This window comes from Arachis stenosperma, chromosome 5, assembly GCF_014773155.1.
Source record: "Arachis stenosperma cultivar V10309 chromosome 5, arast.V10309.gnm1.PFL2, whole genome shotgun sequence".
Taxonomy (NCBI): domain Eukaryota; kingdom Viridiplantae; phylum Streptophyta; class Magnoliopsida; order Fabales; family Fabaceae; genus Arachis; species Arachis stenosperma.
Genome location: NC_080381.1, coordinates 86,027,757 through 86,047,743, shown reverse-complemented (window position 1 = coordinate 86,047,743; position 19,987 = coordinate 86,027,757). Strand labels below are relative to the sequence as shown.

Below are 19,987 nucleotides of genomic sequence, written 5' to 3'. Positions count from 1 at the left end.
CAGCAACATGGAACTGGCGTTGAGCACCAATTTACGTCGTCAATTCCCGAGTAAAGTATTGACTATTATATATTGCTAGAAAGCTCTGGATGTCTACATTCCAACGACGTTGAGAGCGCGCCATTTGGAGTTCTAAAGCTCCAGAAAAACCATTTCGAGTGTAGGGAGTTCAGATTCCAACAGCATCAACAGTCCTTTGTCAGCCTCCTTCTCAGAGTTTGCTCAAGTCCCTCAATTTCAGCCAGAAATTACTTGAAATCACAGAAAAATACACAAACTCATAGTGAAGTTCAGAAATGTGAATTTAACATAAAAACTAATGAAAACATCCCTAAAAGTAGCTTGAACATACTAAAAACTACCTAAAAACAATGCCAAAAAGCGTATAAATTATCCGCTCATCACTTGTCTCTCAACAATTCTCCCTTCGGCAAGTGTACCGAATTGTCGTCAAGTAAAACTCACAATAGAGTGAGGTCGAATCCCACAGATATTAACGGATTAAGCAATCAATGGTTAATTGATTATCCTAGTTAGACGAATCATATTGGAGTGATAAGTAACAAGGAAATGTAAATGGCAGAAAAGTAAAGAAAGCAATAGGGTGCAGAGAAGTCAAATGGCAAGAAAAGTAAATGTAAGAACTAAAAATAAAATGAACATTGGGATCAAGAGATATTGCAATCCTCCGGATCAAGTTCATTCTCATCTCTTCCTCAATCATTCATTGATCTCCTTGGCAATCTCAAGTGATCGAATTACAATTACTTGTAATTCAATCTCTCAAATCTTGATCAATAGCCAATTCCTTGGTCAATTGCTCATGAGAAGATATGAAGTATGGTCACTGATTATACCACATGCATTCCCAAATCAAGTGTTGGAGGATTATAGTCACATATCCTTCCAAACCTAATTTGGTACAACATGAGAAAGCATTTCTAGCTTGATCTCTTCATTCCTCTTCCAAGGTTCAGAAGAGATCCAAGTATGAATAGCTTCTTTTCCAAGATAACTACCCAATTGGATGAAGATCAAAAGTTTTCAAGCAAAATCAAGAGAAAAGATAGAAGAAGAAGAATAAGAACTACACTTAATCCATTGAATCACAATAGAGCTCTCTAACCCAATGTAAAGAGTTAGTTGGTCATTGCTCTACCAAAATAGAAAAAGAAAGAAAGTGCAGAAAAGTAAAGATGAAGATTAAAACTGAAAATAAAACTTCAAAATTCATAAAGGAAAAGTACAAAGAAAGAAAAGGAAAAGTGTGTGACGGGAGGGAGTCCGAAGACCCCTCTTCAATCCCCTAATTCCCGAATGCCCTCAATGTAAAGACTAAGGCCTTTATATAGGCTCTCCTAAATTACAAAATGAAATTAAAAGCAAATTACAATTAAATGAAAATTCCTATTCTAGATGCTTCTTGTGGTCTTGATTGGTTGACAATTGTGGGCTTGCTTGCTTGAGCTTTGAAGCAGTTCTCTTCTTCATTTGGGCTTGGTTTTACTTGCAGAGAGAAAGTGTGAAGTGGGCAGAGACTTTAGCTCAGGACGTTAGGGGTGTTAACGTTTAGTGAAAGTATGAGTTCGAGAACGTTAGTGACACTCAACATTGTCACTAACGTTCCAATGTACCCCTTTTGCCTCACGTTAGAGCCCACGTTAACTAGGTTAACGTGGCTTCTAACGTGGCCTTGCCAACCTTCGAGAACGTTAGTAACACTTAACATTGTCACTAACGTTCCAATGTGCCCCTTTGTCTCACGTTAGAGTCCACGTTAACTAGGTTATCGTGGCTTCTAACGTGGCCATTCTTAGCCATCCCCAACGATAGTGACAATGTTGAGTGTCACTAACGTTGGCTCATCATTCACTCATCAACGTTAGCTTCCACGTTAACTAAGTTAACGTTGAAGTTAACGTGGCTCCTTGGGGGTTTTGTGGTTGCTTCCAACGTTAGTGACAATGTTGGGTGTCACTAACGTTGTCGACCACCCTTGCCTCTTACGTTAGCTCCCACGTTAACCAAGTTAACGTGGTACATTGCACCTTAGGCCAACGTTAGTGATAATGTTGAATGTCACTAACGTTGGCTTCCTTCCCCCTTTTAACGTTAGAGGCCACGTTAACTAAGTTAACGTGGACTCTAACGCTGCCACTTATGATCATTGGCCAACGTTAGTGATAATATTAAGTGTCACTAACATTGGCTCAAAGTCCCTTCTTCACGTTAGAGTTCACGTTAACTTAGTTAACGTGACTCTTAACGTGGGCAATGATGGCTTCGAGAGCGTTATTGGCAATCACTTTTCTCATTAACTTTGCAAGTTACCTCCCATTCCACGTTAGTGGTAACGTTAATTAGATTAACGTGACTGCTAAGTGGTTCTTCCTTGCTTCCTTTGGTCCTGAAATCAAGCAATAGAGTGCATCAAAGTTCTAGTCCAAGTCATGGGTAATGCAACATACAATTTGTTACTAAACTCATGCAAAATCCTCATGAAATCATGTAAAATGCATAATGTATGCTTGAATCAAGGTATAAGTGAATATCCACCCAAAACTAGCTTATTACCTAAGGAAATACATGAAACTACCTTAAAAACAGTAAAGAAAAGGTCAGTGAAACTGGCCACGATGCCCTGGCATCAACTCCCTTCCTCTGAGGCATCCCATTATTCACGGAGTTCCTCTCAGAAGTGTACATGAATTGGTTATTTGCAACCATGTCAATAAGTTCTTGAGCTTCTACAGGCATTTTCTTTAAGTGAATGGATCCACCTGCAGAATGGTCCAGTGACATTTTGGAAAACTCAGATAGACCATAATAGAATATATCTAATATGGTCCATTCTGAAAACATGTCAGAAGGACACTTTTTGGTCATCTGCTTGTATCTTTCCCAAGCTTCATAGAGGGATTCACCATCTTTTTGCTTGAAGGTCTGAACATCCACTTTAAGCTTGCTCAGCTTTTGAAGAGGAAAAAATTTATCCAAGAAGGCCATGACCAGCTTATCCCAGGAGTCCAGGCTATCTTTAGGTTGTGAGTCCAACCATGTTCTAGCTCTGTCTCTTACAGCAAAAGGGAAAAGCATGAGCCTGTAGACTTCAGGATCTACTCCATTCGTCTTAACAGTCTTACAAATCTACAAAAACTCAGTTAAAAACTGGTAAGGATCTTCAGCTGGAAGTCCATGAAACTTGTAGTTCTGTTGCATTAGAGCAACTAATTGAGGTTTCAGCTCAAAATTATTTGCTCCAATGGCAGGAATTGAGATGCTTCCTCCATCAAACTTGGACGTTGTTTTAGTGAAATCACCAAGCATCCTTCTTGCATTATTGTTGTTGGGTTCGGCTGCCATCTCCTTCTCTTGTTCGAAAATTTCAAAAAGGTTGTCTCTGGATTGTTGTAATTTAGCTTCTCTTAGTTTCCTCTTCATAGTCCTTTCAGGTTCTGGATCAGCTTCAACAAAGATGCCTTTTTCCATATTCCTGCTCATATGAAAGAGAAGAGAAAAAGAAAAAGGAAGAGGAATCCTTTATGTCACAGTAAAGAGGATCCTTATTATTAGTAGAAGAAGAAAGGAATAAAAGTGAATTATAACCCAAACACAAGGGTGAGGATAGAAGTAGTGATTGGAGATGAAGAGAGGTGAAGAGAAGTGTTAGTAAATAAATAAATAAATAGAAGAAGAGAAGAGAGGGAGAATTCGAAAATAATTTTGAAAAAGTAGTTAATGATTTTCAAAAATTAAAGATAAGATATGATTAAAATTAAAATTTAAAACAATTAGTTAATTTAAAAAGAATTTTGAAAAAGGATGAGATATTTTCGAAAATTAGAGAGGGAGAAGTAGTTAGGTGGTTTTGAAAAAGATAAGAAACAAACAAAAAGTCAAATAGTTTGTTGAAAAAGATATTAAAGTCAAATTTGAAAGGATAAGAAGATAAGAAGTTAGATAAGATATTTTAAAATCAAATTTTTTTGAAAAAGATAAAATTTTGAAAAAGATATGATGAAAAGATAAGATAACAAGATATGATAAAAAGATAAGATAAGAAGATATGATAAAAAGACATCATTGAAAAAGATTTAATTTTTAAAATTAAAATTAATTACTTAACTAACAAGAAACTAAAAGATATGATTCTAAAATTTAAAGATTGAACCTTTCTTAACAAGAAAGTAACAAACTTCAAATTTTTGAATCAATCACATTAATTGTTAGTGTAATTTCAAAAATTTGAAATAAAATTAAGAAAAAGATTTTGAAAATAATTTTAAAATTTTCGAAATTAATAAAAATGAAAAAGATTTGATTTTTGAAAGAGTTTTGAAAAGATAAGATTTTTAAATTTGAAAATTTGACTTGACTTGTGAGAAACAACTAATTTTTAAAAATTTTTGACCAAGTCAACCAAAAATTTTGAAAATTTGGAGGGAAATAAGGAAAATATATTTTTTTGATTTTTGAATTTTTAATAAGGAGAGAGAAAAACACAAACATGACCCAAAACATGAAAATTTTGAATCAAAACACATGATGCATGCAAGAACACTATGAATGTCAAGATGAACACCAAGAACACTTTGAAGATCATGATGAACATCAAGAACATATTTTTGAAAAATTTTTGATTCAAAGAAAACATGCAAGACACCAAACTTAGAATTCTTTAATGCATGGACACTAATAAACGAAAAATGCATATGAAAAACAACAAACAACACAAAACAAGAAAACATCAAGATCAAACAAGAAGACTTGTCAAGAATAACTTGAAGATCATGAAGAACACCATGAATGCATGAATTTTCGAAAAATGCAAGAAAAAGTTTTAAAGCATGCAATTGACACCAAACTTAAAAGTTGACTCAAGACTCAAACAAGAAACACAAAATATTTTTTATTTTTATGATTTTATGATTTTTTTGTATTTTATTATTTTTTTCGAAAATATTCTTTAGAAAAACGAAAATAAAGAAAAAATTTTTGAAAAATTTTTTTTTTGAAAACTTTTTGAAAAGAAAATTACCTAATCTGAGCAACAAGACGAACCGTTAGTTGTCCATACTCGAACAATCCCCGGCAACGGCACCAAAAACTTGGTGCACGGAATTGTGATCATCAACAATGGCTCCAATAGTTTGGTAGCTTCTCACACGTGAATTACACTTAGTCACAACTCCGCACAACTAACCAGCAAGTGCACTGGGTCGTCCAAGTAATACCTTACGTGAGTAAGGGTCGATCCCACGGAGATTGTTGGTATGAAGCAATCTATGGTCATCTTGTAGATCTCAGTCAGGCTGATTCAAATGTGATTGGATTAGATAATTAAAAGATAAATAAAATAGGATAGATATACTTATGTAAATTAATGGTGGAAATTCCAGATAAGCGTATGGAGATGCTTGTTCCTGTTGAATCTCTGATTTCCAACTGCTTTCATCCAATCCTTCTTACTCCTTTCCATGGCAAACTGTATGTAGGGCATCACTGTTGTCAATGGCTACATCCCATCCTCTCAGTGAAAATGGTCCAAATGCTCTGTCATAGCACGGCTAATCATCTGTCGGTTCTCAATCAGGTTGTAATAGAATCCCGCGATTCTTTTGTGTCTGTCACTAACGCCCAGCCTTCAGGAGTTTGAAGCTCGTCACAGTCATTCAATCCCAGAATCCTACTCGGAATACCACAGACAAGGTTAGACTTTCCGGATTTCCATGAATGCCGCCATCAATTCTAGCTTATACCACGAAGATTCTGATCAAGGAATCCAAGAGATATTTGCCCGGTCTAAGATAGAACGAAAGTAGTTGTCAGTCACGCGCGTTCATAGGTGAGAATGATGATGAGTGTCACGGATCATCACATTCATCAAGTTGAAGTGTAACGAATATCTTAGAATAGGAATAAATCGAATTGAATAGAAAATAGTAGTAATTGCATTGAAACTTGAGGTACAGCAGAGCTCCACACCCTTAATATATGGTGTGTAGAAACTCCACCGTTGAAAATACATAAGTGATAGGTCTAGGCATGGCCGAATGGCCAGCCCCCAAAGGTGGTCACAAGACCGAATGATCAAAAGACTAAATAGTCAAAAGATGACTAATACACTAGTAAAAAGTTCTATTTATACTAAACTAGCTACTAAGGTTTACAAGAGTAAGTAATTGATGCATAAATCCACTTCCAGGGCCCACTTGGTGTATGTTTGGGCTAAGCTTGATCCATCCATGAGCTGAGGCTTTTCTTGGAGTTGAACGCCAAGTAGTAACGTGTTTTAGGCGTTCAACTCTGGTTCGTGACGTGTTTCTGGCGTTTGACTCCAGAATGCAGCATGGAACTGGCGTTGAGCGCCAGTTTACGTCGTTATTTCCCAAATAAAGTATGGACTATTATATATTGCTGGAAAGCTATGGATGTCTACTTTCCAACGCCGTTGAGAGCGCGCCATTTAGAATTCTGTAGCTCCAGAAAATTCATTTTGAGTGCAGGGAGGTCAGATTCCAACAGCATCAGTAGTCCTTTGTCAGCCTCCTATCAGAGTTTTGCTCAGGTCCCTCAATTTCAGCAAAAAAATACCTGAAATCATAGAAAAACACACAAACTCATAGTAAAATCAAGAAATCTGAATTTAGCATAAAAGCTAATGAAAATATCCTTAAAAGTAACTAGATCATACTAAAAACTAACTAAAAATAATGCCAAAAAGCGTATAAATTATCCGCTCATCATGGGTCCATTTTCGTCGAACTTGAAGGAGGAGGAAGGCCGAGACTGGGTGACGCTGGGAGAGAAGGAAATGCAAGCTGGAGGAGCTCCATCCAGCTGCCGTTGACGCGCCACTTACCGCTGCCATTCTGCCGCGCTGAGGGTTCCTTTCCTGCTAGATCTGCTGTCGGCAAGCACAAAGGGAGAGAGAAATCGGAGAAGACCCGAGGAGAGATAGAGAGGCCTGAGGCTGAGCTGGGGTTCAGCCACCATGCCCAGCCGTGCTCGTGTCGCCGGTGCCGCCTTCGCCGGAGCTGCCGCCGTCAGAAAAGGGGTTTCGACCACCGCAGGTGTCGCTGCCTCTCTGTGTTTCTGACCGCCGGGAGTGGTTATGTGGCTTCCAATATCACCGCCGGAGCTCTAGGCTGAGTTTCTTCCACTTGAGACCCTGCTGCCATCGCCGGAAAAGTTTGCCGGTAAGGGTTTTAATTGTGGTTTCTGTCCTTTTTGAATTCCGAGAATATTATAGTCACTACGTGTTGGTTCCAGTTATCATGATCAAAATTTGTCGCCGCTGCCACTTGAGGTGGCTGCTGAGTTGCCACTGAACCGGCTCGGAGACCGCCGCTATTTTGGTTCAGCCGTTCCTTCTTCGGTTCGGTAAGCGTTTTGATTTGAAAGCCCTTTCGTTATTGTTCTGTAATCTCACGCTGAGGTTTACGGCGTTAATTGCTATATGATTGAGTTTCGGTTGTTATATGTTGCGATTAGTATTGCTATGGTTATTGTGAAAGTGGCTGGGAGCTGAGGTTTTGGTTGCCGTCAGTTCGGGTTGAGGCGGAAAGGACTCTGTGAGACGTTTGGGTTATGAAAATTGCGTTTTGAGGTAGGGGCGCTTTCCAAAAACTATATTTTATGTATTGGAATTATTACATATGGATACTGATGTTAGATATTGTGTATTTGGTGATTGTATTTGCCTTATGTATTAATTGATTGACTCGAATGATTATGGATGTTGGTTTGGCTGAATTGTTGTGCAGCTTTGTGAAATGTAATGTTTTGAAGTTGATTCTTTAATGATCTGAAATCTGAGTTTAATCCGTCGAGGATTGGTTTGAATTGAATCAATCATTTTGATGATGTGAAAAGTCGAATGCACTTTTGAATTCAGCCTGGTTTACTTTAATTGACTTGGTTTTGGACAAATGATTTTTTATTGAGCCGTTTCTTTAAAGCTTTGGAAATGAGTTAAATCGGTTGATATTGATTTGATTTTGAAATGGTTTCCTTGAGATATGCCACTGAGGCAACTGTTGGATTTAGCGTGATTTTGAATTGATTTTTTGATTTTGGACTGTTGAAAGGGATTGAGGAATGTATTAGTTGGGACCCAAACCGGGTAGCAAAGTCCAGGTTTTAGAGGAGATGCTGCCAAAATTTCTATAAAATCCGAGGCTTTATTTGAAATGTTATTTGGGAAATTTTGAGTTTAATGCCTTTCCTATTTACTTAGAGGATTGTGAATTTAGGGCTTCTTTTATATCTTTTCTTAGAACAAGTATGAAAGCGATGAGGCTATGCTTTGAAAGAATTATTGAAAAGAGAATCATGATTTCTCCTTATTTTCCCAGAAGAATAGTATGTCTTTGGGTACAAGTTATTCGAAAGAGAATTTTGCCTTGAGGCTGTTTTAAAAGGTAAAACGGGTTTATATTTTTCTATATTAAACATAAAGAGTGTCCATTGGAAGAGTTTTCGTGATTTTAAAAGGAATTGGATTTCGATTGATGAGCCTCATTATTTTGACGTTTTGAATAAGATTCAGAGTACCCTTTGAACTCTAGTTTAACACAACAAAAATGATTTTCTTAGAAGTTTGAAATGCTTTAGATTTAATTATGGAATTGAAGCCGGTTTTGTTTAAGTAAAGGAAATGGCTTTCAAAAGAGTAATTGATTACATGACTCAGATTGACTTAGATCCTATTTTATTACTCAAATCGGAAAGCCAAGGTTTTAATGATTTTAAATGAATTTGGCGAAATGAGTTATGCTATTCTCCCCTAAAGACTTGAGACTCTGCCGAGAGACTTTTGTTATAAAATTCCATTGTTGTATGGATGATTTTGAATATTTCAAAATAAATCTTTAACTTGCCATGGTTATGGAAGTTTTGGAAAGAGGATGCCGAGAGTGGCATTGTTTTCAAAGGGGAATTTACCTTGTGTAAAAGTGGCTTATGAGCCTGAGATGATTTGAGAAATGAGATCTTTAAAGCCAAGGCTAAAAAGAGTTGAAACTTGATTTTAAAGTGAAATGATTTGAGAAATAAGATTTATGGCTTAAATGCCGATTTTATGAATTTGATGATGTTGAATGGTGGAAGTGCTGTTTTGTTATGGGCCTGAATGGCTGTGTATGATTATGAATATTGGCTGTTTCTGGATTGAACCGTGAGCCGGAATGGCTGTGTATGATATGAATATTGGCTGGTTCTGGATTAAACCGTGAGCCAGATGGCTGAGATAGATGTTGATCCATGGCTGAGAATGAAAGAATATATGCTGAGATATTTATAATTTGTGATATTGCACTTCCACTATCGGAGATTCGAGTTTTCCTGGGAGAAAGCAGTGGTTAGCCACCACGTGCTCCAGGTGGAGACTCGTAGCTCTTTTGACCCTATGTCGTCAGGGTGGCCGAGCACTTTGAAAATCCTGGATGAGCTCACCCCCGTGAATATTCACCAGTGAAGGTGATGGATATGGATCATGATTATGATCACGATTATGTTGAGTATAACTCGAGTTGGGGAGACACGACAGAAGGATAGTCCAAGGGTTAGCTACCAGGACTTGTCGGGTTGGCTATATAACCAACAGATGATATCATCAGCCACTAGGACAGGCATGCATCATATGCATCTATGTGACATTGTTTGGGTGTGCATATTATACTTGGTTTGCCTATGTGAATACTTGTGATTACCTGTTACTTGTTCTACTTGCTGTAACTATTTGTTTGTGCTTGAACTTTCTATCTGTGTTTGCTACTGGGACTCTGTTGGTTTGTGGTGATTGGTTGTTGAATTGGATTGTTTGGGTCTAGGGCCGTGGTTGAATTGAGATGGACCGATGGTTGATTCCGGTTTTATATTTCTAGTTTGGAAAACTATGAAAGGCTATTTTGGTTCAGCATAGGTAAACCTTTTGAAAGACTTTTGAATATTGTTTTAAATGAACATTTTTCTCTTTCAAAAAAAGATTTCATATTTCTCTTTTATGGTAAACCGTTGTTTTTGAGAAGAGGCATAAGACGATTATTGATCATTGGTACGGTTTATCGTTACGTATCCTATTACAGTAATTTCCAAAAACCCTCTACTGAGAATCCTTTCGAGGATGATGTTCTCACTCCCCTACATTTTTCCCTTTTTAGGATATGGGCGCAGAAGTCACGAAGAGTTTATTTAATTGTTGTTGTGATGCTCTGCATTGTTTTAGTTATGGTTTATTGTACCTTCGCCTTTATCTTGATATATTCTGTAAGAGGGATAGGAATTGTTTTGGTTAATGCTTGTAATATCATATATATATATATATATGGATGTACTCTTAATGAGTTTTGTAAGTTGTATGGTATCTATGGATGTACGTTATCGAATGAAAGTATTTTTGGGAGCGGTTTTGTGGTTTAAAGTTTTAAACAGGCTCATATTTTAGTATTAAATAGTATAAGTGTCGCGTAATGTCCGAGCTATCAGAGTCGCGCAGCCGGAAGCGTGAGCTTTGGTAGTTAGGGTGTTACAATGCATGTTTATTCCTTCTGCAGGCCATGAACTCACACGTTGGTTTACTACTTGCAACCCAACGTTACTCAAGACTAAGCCCGAAATGGCTTCTCAATTTCGTATACTCAGCATACGTGCCTCATGGACAGAACCATGTTCATTTAGCGTATTTGACGATCGTTGTAAAGCACAATACCATGGTATGCTCCCAGGTCAGAAACAGTTATCAAACATAGAAGTGGACATCCCCGTATCGTTCAAAAACTGGTCAAGTGGGATGAAACTTCGGCTTTACTATGCAGTCATAAGTTTATAAGCATCTTGGGTCTTTATTATAGGTTTTTAAGACATCTCAACTTAATTTTCTTCTTTATTCACTAAGGGATCCTTTTACCCTTATTCTCTATATGTAAGAATCTTTTGCCCTTGAGCTCTCTTTCTATATATTTATCTTTTAACCTTTAACATTTTGTAATATAACTATTTTGTCCTTTAACCTTTAATTTTATCATATTAACTTCATACTTTTCAATAATGACTACTTTTCCCTTAGTGTTATCACTTTTACAGTTTTACTATTTTAACTTTATATTTTTATAAAATGACTATTTTACTCCTATGATCCATATTTATTCATTTTAAGTTATCTTTTTTCAAAATGATCATTTTATCCCTTATACCTCCCAAATTACTAATTTGTCCTTATTCTTTTTCTATGTGACCATTTTACTTTTCCTTAGTCATAATTACCAATTTAACCTTATTGTTTCGTTCTTATCTTAGTACCTTATTATATTTATACTTTTACTCCTAAACTTTACTAAAATTATTATATACCCGAAACTTTATCTTAATTATATTTTTTACTCGAATCTTTTATATAATTATATTTTTACCTTTAAGTCTTCTATGTTCATATTTTTATATCTAATATTTTCTTATTTCCACTTTTAGCCTATTTTTTACTCTAAATTATATTTTAATCATATTTGGTGCATCATACATTATTCATAGACCAAAATCTTGAGTTTATGGCCCTTTTAGGCTTTTTTATAAAATTATAATTTAGTCCTAAGAGGTTAATCATATTTGGCCATCATCTGCATCATATATATCCATCCATAAATTTATATTAAACACTTGTAACACATATCAAGGGCTCATTCATCATTCAATCATCAACATAAATATTCATAATCATCAATCATCATCAAAACATTAATAGAAGTATATTAATAATATGTGGTATTCTAACTATCCTGACTTTTACCTTTCTTGTTAATCCTTCTAAGTTACTTTCCTAGTCTTTATGATCACCAAAAATCTCCTAAATAAAAATCAACACAACTTTTAATCATATGAAGGCTTTATGACAAAAAGGTATCATAGAAAAAAAGGAAAACTTCTCACTCTTTTTAAGCTTAGAATTTGATATTCTTCTTACTCCTTTAGAAGTTTGAAGAGATGTCTTTTTATACAAGAAAAGAAACAAATATGATTTCTTTATGGAGTGACATGTATAACTGAATTCATGAAGAGAAAAAAGTAGGAATTTCTCTTAACTATCCTTGAGGATTTTGGTATGGAGATGAAGAAGATGAGAGGAGTTGTATGATCAAGTTGGTTTCGTGAAAAAGGGGTCTTAGTCTTATGAAGATTGGAGATGAAATTGTACGAACATAAAGCTCACTAACTTCTGTTTTCCTCTTTTGTAAGTTCGGCCAACACTCTTTTTTTTCTTTCTCTTTCTTTTCTTTTTTCTATCTTAGCTAACTAAGTGTTATTTTGTGACGATAAGTTAAAAATATGATGTTTAAAGGAAGCTAGAGCAACGTTGGTAAAAGAAGAGATAAGGATGATTATTTTAATTTTTTTCCTTTTTTTATTTGACACTAACTTAACTTTTTTGTTAAACAATCATATGGATTTCAACATGTGATGGATAAAAAGGTAGAGGAGGTGGCTGAAGTTTAGAGAGGAGATTTGGTGAAATTTGAGTTTCATTTGGTGTTAATTTCATGGGTAAGCAATCTTACCTTCAAAGTGGTGGATAAAAGCTGGTAAAAAAAATGAATGTATGAGTGGAGAATTGAGTAATTAAGATTTTATCGTATCTGATTAAATAAATAATTATACTTTTTTGCATATGGGCCTGTCTTGTTAACATGAAGTGAACTGTGATTCTCAGATTTTGTGAATTGTAAGGGTCCAAAAAATCATTCTTTGAAAAATCGAAATCTTAAAATTTGTTAATTAATTTAGAAACTAAACTAAAATATTTTTAAAATTTGAAACTAAACTAAAAGTCTTAAAACTTGATAAATTTAAACTTTCTTTTATTCTAGAATAAATTTCTAACTATAATTCAACTACCGATTTCTCATGCATATATAACCATGAATTTAAGTGTTTTGTCTCGCCCTTCGAAAATCATTAATAATGATTTACACTCAAACGAAATTGTTGATGATTTGTCTTACCATTTATATTCTAATCATATTAGATAATCAATTAGGGTATCAGCCAACAACAACCAACTATTATTTGGGCTACAACAAAAAAAAAATATCAAAAATCAATTAAAAAAAAAGCTAAAATCTAAAAAAAAAATCTAAAACTAAATGAAAAGAACCATCTAAAATCGTTGTAAAAAAATATCCAAAAACCTAACAAAAAAAAAAATATTCAAAAACGTAACAAAGAAATATCTAAAATCGTTATAAAAAAATTTTCAAAACCTAACAAAAAACTATCCAAAATTTGAACACAATAAAAACGCTTTTAATTATGGTTAAAATAATGCATTACTTTTGAATATTTTTTATACCTTGATTTCATATTAAATTTTAGAGAATTCGAATGTTTCTTATTCCTGGATTTCAAATATTTAAATTTTATAGGTTTTAGGTGTTTTTCTAGGAATGTACAATTAAAAGTAAATAAAAACAAACTATTAAAAATTAAGGCATCATTCCAGTTATTTTTTATACACAGGTTTCGAATGTATAAATTCTAAAGGTTTCAAAAGTTTTTTCTGTGAATGTACATTAAAAAGTAAATGAAAACAAATAATACTTTAGATTTCGAGTGTTTAAATTTTAGAGATTTTTAGATATTTTTATTCTATGATTTAAAATGTTTTATTTTGTTAGATTTTGGACGATCTTTTTAAAGATTTTGAATTTTTTTATTAGGTTTTGAATTTTTTTTCTATGATTTTAGATATTTTTTAGTTAAGTTTTGGATTTTTTTTTCTAAAACATAAGATAAAGAAATATCCGAAAATTAACAAAAAAAATTTAAAATTATTTAAAAAATAATTCGAATCCTAAAAAAAACATCCAAACATAAGAAAAAGAACATCCAAAACCTATAAAAAAATACATTGAAAATCTAAGAAAAAGAAAATCTAAAACTATTAAAAAGAATCATCCAAAACCTATTAAAAAGAATCATCCAACATTACTAAAGATAATCATCCATAATTGAATAAGAAGAAATATCTAAAATTATTGAAAAAAATGCTGCAACAAGAGGGAGGGACGGAACTTTAATTTCCAACATCTATGTTAACTTCCTCTCGTTTGGCTTCTTGACTCTGGACCAACATCTATGTTAACTTCCTCTCGTTTGGCTTCTTGACTCTGGAGAGGTGGAAGCGATACTGATCCGGAGAAGGAACGCGGAGAAAGAGGTGAATGGAAGTGAAAGGGCGCGTATTTTTTTAGCGTAAAACTAGTTTTAGGACTTTTAAAATCATAATCTTTTGAAAAATTGACTGCTTGGCTATAAGGTTGTCAAACGGGCCAGCCAGATTCATTTACCATAAGTCGATTTAAGTCTACATTATTCACTAGCCATAGTTTTTCAGTTAGGACCATTTATGACTAACCCAATGGATTAAACAAACTGGTCCATTCACTTTTTTATTTTAGTTTTCAAAAAATCTTTTAACAAAAAATATCACTTTTAGGTAAAAAAATTTAAATAAATAATTATTTTGATAGATTGGATTTTTAAGTCGAATTGGACAGAATATTTAGTTAAAAGTGCTATTATTTTTTGAAAAATATAAAAAAATAAATGTGCCGTCTATTTAGTTTGTTTACCCCAAAATTTAAATAAATTTAATTTTAAAAACAAAATCATCCGTTTAAATAAATAAATGAATTGACTTAATAAATTTAGCTTATTTTAACTATTCTAAAAATTAATTTTAAAAAATATAAAAAATTAGTTCTGATACCTATAAAGTTTATTCCATAAACTTTCTCATTATATTCAAACAAATCACCTCACCGGGCGATTCTAACGAATTAACACATTTCCCCCAATTTCAATTTTTTTACCCGAATTCTACTACCCGCTAAAAATATTCATACTGTTAATTACATGTATAAATCGGTGGTTTTACAAAAAAATAATTTTACGAAAGAGTATCAAGTTATGAATTAGTGCCACACTAGACATAATTGAAGCTTGTGACACGTACTAAAAATAAAGACAATTTCTGCCCCCTCAAATTTATTTTATTTTAACCATACAAATAAAATAGCATAAAACACTGACAGAGTACTAGGAGCTCAACAATAAACAAAGACCATATATAATGCTATGCAATGTAGTCAATTGAGCTCAATAGTTATAATAAGCACCGCCTGCCATAGCCTCCATTATTCTAATAACACACTTGCTTAGACACAAAGAAGCATCTTAGGTGTGGTGGTGCTGGTACTCTTTTCTTTTCTTTTCTTTTTGCTGCTACTGCTTCAGATTTTTCTAATCTCTAGGCGTTAAATTGGACTTTAATCTATTTTTTATGTTCTCTAATGTGAACTTAAAAACTTCATAGCCTTTGTTACTCTCTCTGGGTTTAGTTTAGTTTCATTGAGTTCGAAGCAAGAAAACCACATAGTAATAGTAATAGCAAACATTACTCACAAAAAAAGAGTTGCAAAACCCAATGAAATAAGGTGCACAAAGCAAAGAAGAAGAAGAAAGGTTTGGAATTTGAGGCAAATGTTCCATAGTTTTCAATGCAAAACTCGAGGCAACAACAACCCTCTTCCTTCTTCTTCATTTCTTCTTATTCATTCTTTTGTTTCATTCTTCTCTTTCACACTACTTTTCTCTATGGTATTGCATTCTGTTCTACGAACAGTAATAACAACGAAGCTTCTGCTCTATTTTCTTGGCTCCATAGTTCTTCTTCACCACCACCATTGTTATTGTCCAACTGGAACATCCATGACTCAAACCCATGCAACTGGACCTGCATAACATGTTCCACACTCGGTTCTGTAACTGAGATCACCATAGAATCCACCCCTCTTGAGCTTCCACTACCTTCAAACCTTTCTTCATTCAAGTTCCTTCAGAAGCTTGTCATCTCTGATTCAAATCTCACTGGACAAATCCCTCAAGACATTGGTGACTGCACTTCACTCACTGTTCTTGACTTAAGCTCTAACAACCTTGTTGGTTCAATACCTTCCTCCATTAGAAAGCTTCACAATCTTGTCAACTTGTCCTTGAACTCTAACCAGCTTTCGGGGAAGATCCCAGTCGAGTTAAGCAACTGCATTGGACTAAAGAGTCTTCTCCTTTTTGATAACCAGCTTAGTGGGGTTATCCCAAAGGAGCTTGGAAAGTTGTCGAATCTTGAGGTTCTTAGAGCCGGAGGGAACAAAGACATAGTTGGTAAGATCCTATAAGAATCTTTATAAATACTTCGCGTATGCATATCTGCATCAAATACTGCTACTTCAAACTTCTTAAGTCAATGTTGTGTTTGCATATTGCATTGTAGTGTATCATATCTAATACTCGTGTTCGTGTTTGTCGAACATAGGTAAGATACCTGAACAGTTTGGAGAATGCATCAATTTAACAGTGTTGGGGCTAGCTGATACAAGAATCTCAGGCTCATTGCCAGTTTCATTGGGAAAACTAAGCAAGCTTCAAACTCTGTCAATTTACACCACAATGCTCTCAGGTGAGATTCCAAGAGAGTTAGGTAACTGTTCTGAGCTTGTTGATTTGTTCCTCTATGAGAATAGCCTCTCAGGTTCCATTCCACCTGAGCTTGGAAAGCTTCAGAATCTGCAACAGTTGTTTCTATGGCAGAATAGTCTTGTTGGTGCTATACCCGAAGACATTGGAAACTGCACAAGTTTGAGAAAAATTGACTTCTCTTTGAATTCTATATCTGGATCCATTCCTCTGTCTTTAGGAAATCTTTTGAATCTTGAAGAGTTTATGATTAGTGACAACAACGTGTCTGGCTCGATACCTTCGTCGCTCTCGAATGCAAAGAACCTTCAGCAGTTGCAAGTTGATACAAACCAGCTTTCAGGTTTGATTCCACCCGAGCTAGGCCAGTTGTCGAACCTAATGGTGTTTTTCGCTTGGCAGAACCAGCTTGGAGGTAGCATTCCATCAAGTTTAGGAAACTGCAGCACCCTGCAGGCACTGGACTTGTCTCGAAACACGCTAAACGGAAGCGTTCCGGCAAGCCTATTTCGCCTCCAGAACTTAACAAAGCTGCTTCTCATCTCAAACGACTTATCAGGATCTATACCTTCAGAGATAGGTAGCTGCAGCTCTCTTGTAAGGTTGAGGCTTGGAAACAACAGAATCACTGGTAGTATTCCCAAGACCATAGGCAGCCTCAAGAGCTTAAACTTTCTTGATCTCTCCGGGAACCAGCTTTCAGGGCCGGTTCCTGAAGAGATAGTAGGCTGCTCAGAGCTGCAAATGATAGACTTGAGTGGCAACAACTTAGAAGGACCATTGCAAAATTCTATGTCAACACTTTATTCCCTTCAAGTATTGGATGCATCTTCCAACAAGTTTTCAGGTCCAGTTCCTGCGAGTTTGGGCCACCTTGTATCTCTAAGCAAGCTTATCTTAGGAAAGAACTTGCTTTCCGGACTGATTCCAGCGTCGCTGAGCCTATGTTCAAATCTGCAATTGCTTGATCTTAGCAGTAATCAGCTCACCGGTAGCATACCGGCTGAGCTAGTCCGGATGGAGTCACTAGAAATCGCTCTCAATCTGAGCTGCAATTTTCTCAGCGGGCAAATTCCGGCTCAGATATCTGCACTTAGCAAGCTTTCCATGTTAGACCTTTCACATAACCAGTTGGAAGGGAATTTGCAGCCTTTGGAAGAGTTAGACAATCTTGTCTCCCTTAATGTTTCGTACAACAAGTTCTCCGGTTATCTTCCGGATAACAAGCTTTTCAGGCAGTTATCGCCAAAAGACCTCGCCGGAAACCAAGGCCTGTGCACATCAGGTCAGGACTACTGCTTTGTGAAAGACTCTGGCACGGCCTTGAATGCGAACGAGGCAAAGAAGTCTCGAAGGATTAAAGTGGCTATTGGTTTACTCATAGCTCTAACTGTGATAATGATTGTTATGGGAATAACTGCTGTAATAAAAGCCAGAAGAACAATTAGAGATGATGATTCAGAGTTAGGAGAATCATGGTCATGGCAATTCATACCATTCCAGAAGCTGAATTTCACGGTTGAGCAAGTACTAAGGCGTTTGGTTGACAGGAATATAATCGGAAAGGGATGCTCCGGCGTAGTGTATCGTGCCGAGATGGACAGCGGAGAAGTGATTGCAGTGAAGAAGCTGTGGCCTACAACAGATGCAGGGGAGGTGTTAGACGAAAAGACCAGAGTTCGTGATTCTTTCTCGGCCGAGGTGAGGACTCTCGGCTCGATCCGCCACAAGAACATTGTGAGGTTCTTGGGATGCTGCTGGAACAGGAAAGCCAGATTGCTCATTTTCGATTACATGCCGAATGGGAGCTTAAGCAGTTTGCTCCATGAGAGGACTGGGACTTGTTTGGAATGGGAATTGAGGTATAGAATCTTGTTGGGTGCTGCTCAAGGAATTGCATATCTTCATCATGATTGTGTTCCTCCTATAGTTCATAGAGATATCAAAGCCAATAACATCCTCATTGGCATTCAATTTGAGCCTTATATTGCTGATTTTGGCTTGGCTAAGCTAGTTGACGACGGCGATTTCGGCAGATCTTCCAATACCGTTGCCGGTTCTTATGGATACATTGCTCCAGGTTAGTGTGTGTTTTACTTGTTCCTTTCTTGCAAATATGCTTCTGTTCTTCAGAATAAGTCACAACTTTTATGCTCTATAGAAAGTGTTCAATTAGATGAAATTTCACAGGAAAATAAATATTAAGGAGTTATATATTATCTAATAAATTACAAGAACGTGTCAACTCAGCGTAGGAAACTACTCACTACAAAAAGTTAATAACTAGCCACAATGAATTTTTCACTTCCAAGATTGGTTGATAGTTTTTTACAATATCACTGTCAATGCATATAAAATTATTTTTATTTTTATTCTTAATATACACTAGATGATTCATTTGGATTTGTTTCAGAATATGGCTACATGATGAAGATCACAGAGAAAAGTGATGTGTATAGCTACGGAATAGTTTTGTTAGAAGTCTTGACAGGAAAGCAACCGATCGATCCAACAATCCCGGATGGTCTACATGTTGTTGATTGGGTGAGACAGAAAAAAGGGCTTGATGTTCTTGATCCTAGGTTACTCTCTAGGACAGAATCAGAAATAGAGGAAATGATGCAAGCTTTGGGAATAGCCATGTTATGTGTAAATCCGTCCCCAGAAGAAAGGCCGACGATGAGAGACATCGCCGCGATGCTCAAGGAGATAAAGCAAGAAAGGGAGGAGTCTGCGAAATTCGACGCACTTCTAAAGGATTCGCCTGCGAATGATGGCAATAAATGTTCTTCTGGTGGAGTTATGGCAGCATCTTCGTCGGTGCCAATGATGCAACGTTTGAATTCAAAGATTAATAATAACACGAGCTTCTCTGTGTCTTCATTGCTTCATTCATCTTATAGTGCTAAGATGGGATTCTAATGATAAATTTGGAGGGCATAAGCTTCTTGTTCTTGTGATCACTTTCCTTCTCTTTTATGTTTATTGGTCTTTATAAGTTTGTAAATTTATTATACTTTAATTAAAATGAAGAAAATAGACCAAGAAACTAAATATGTGACTTTGAGAATGTCATTGGTAATGGTGTGTATCCAAAAATGGAATGTAAGATCAAATTTATCAAATTCAGATTATGTCAGCATAGAAATAAAATCCAGTCATTGTTAGAGTTTAATTTCTGCTTCTTTCAGTTCTTATTTTGTTTGACAAAACTAAATATTCTAATTTTGTATTTTGTTAAATAATTCATTTACCTATTATTGTATGATATATATGAACTATTTCTTTATGAGTAAATATTTAATTTGGTCCCTTAAATTCAAATTGCGCATCAATTAAATTCCTAACTTTCATAAATGACCAATTAAGTGAATTCATGTCCGTTCCTGAGTGAACTGTCGTCTTAACGGAGCTAATGTGTTCTGTTAAGTTTCAATTTGGGATTCTAGTTGTACGCTAA

General features: G+C 35.5%; 1 protein-coding gene across 1 annotated transcript; it reads left to right on the top strand.

Annotated features, from left to right (window-relative positions):
* The first annotated feature begins 15,361 nt into the window (after window positions 1–15,361).
* On the top strand, window positions 15,362–19,674 carry LOC130979804 (LRR receptor-like serine/threonine-protein kinase RGI1). The gene is made up of 3 exons (XM_057903353.1): window positions 15,362–16,215; window positions 16,367–18,607; window positions 18,941–19,674. The coding sequence occupies exons 1-3, from the start codon at window positions 15,552–15,554 to the stop codon at window positions 19,447–19,449; spliced, it is 3,414 nt and encodes a 1,137-aa protein (XP_057759336.1). The 5' UTR covers window positions 15,362–15,551; the 3' UTR covers window positions 19,450–19,674.
* The last annotated feature ends 313 nt before the right edge of the window (window positions 19,675–19,987 follow it).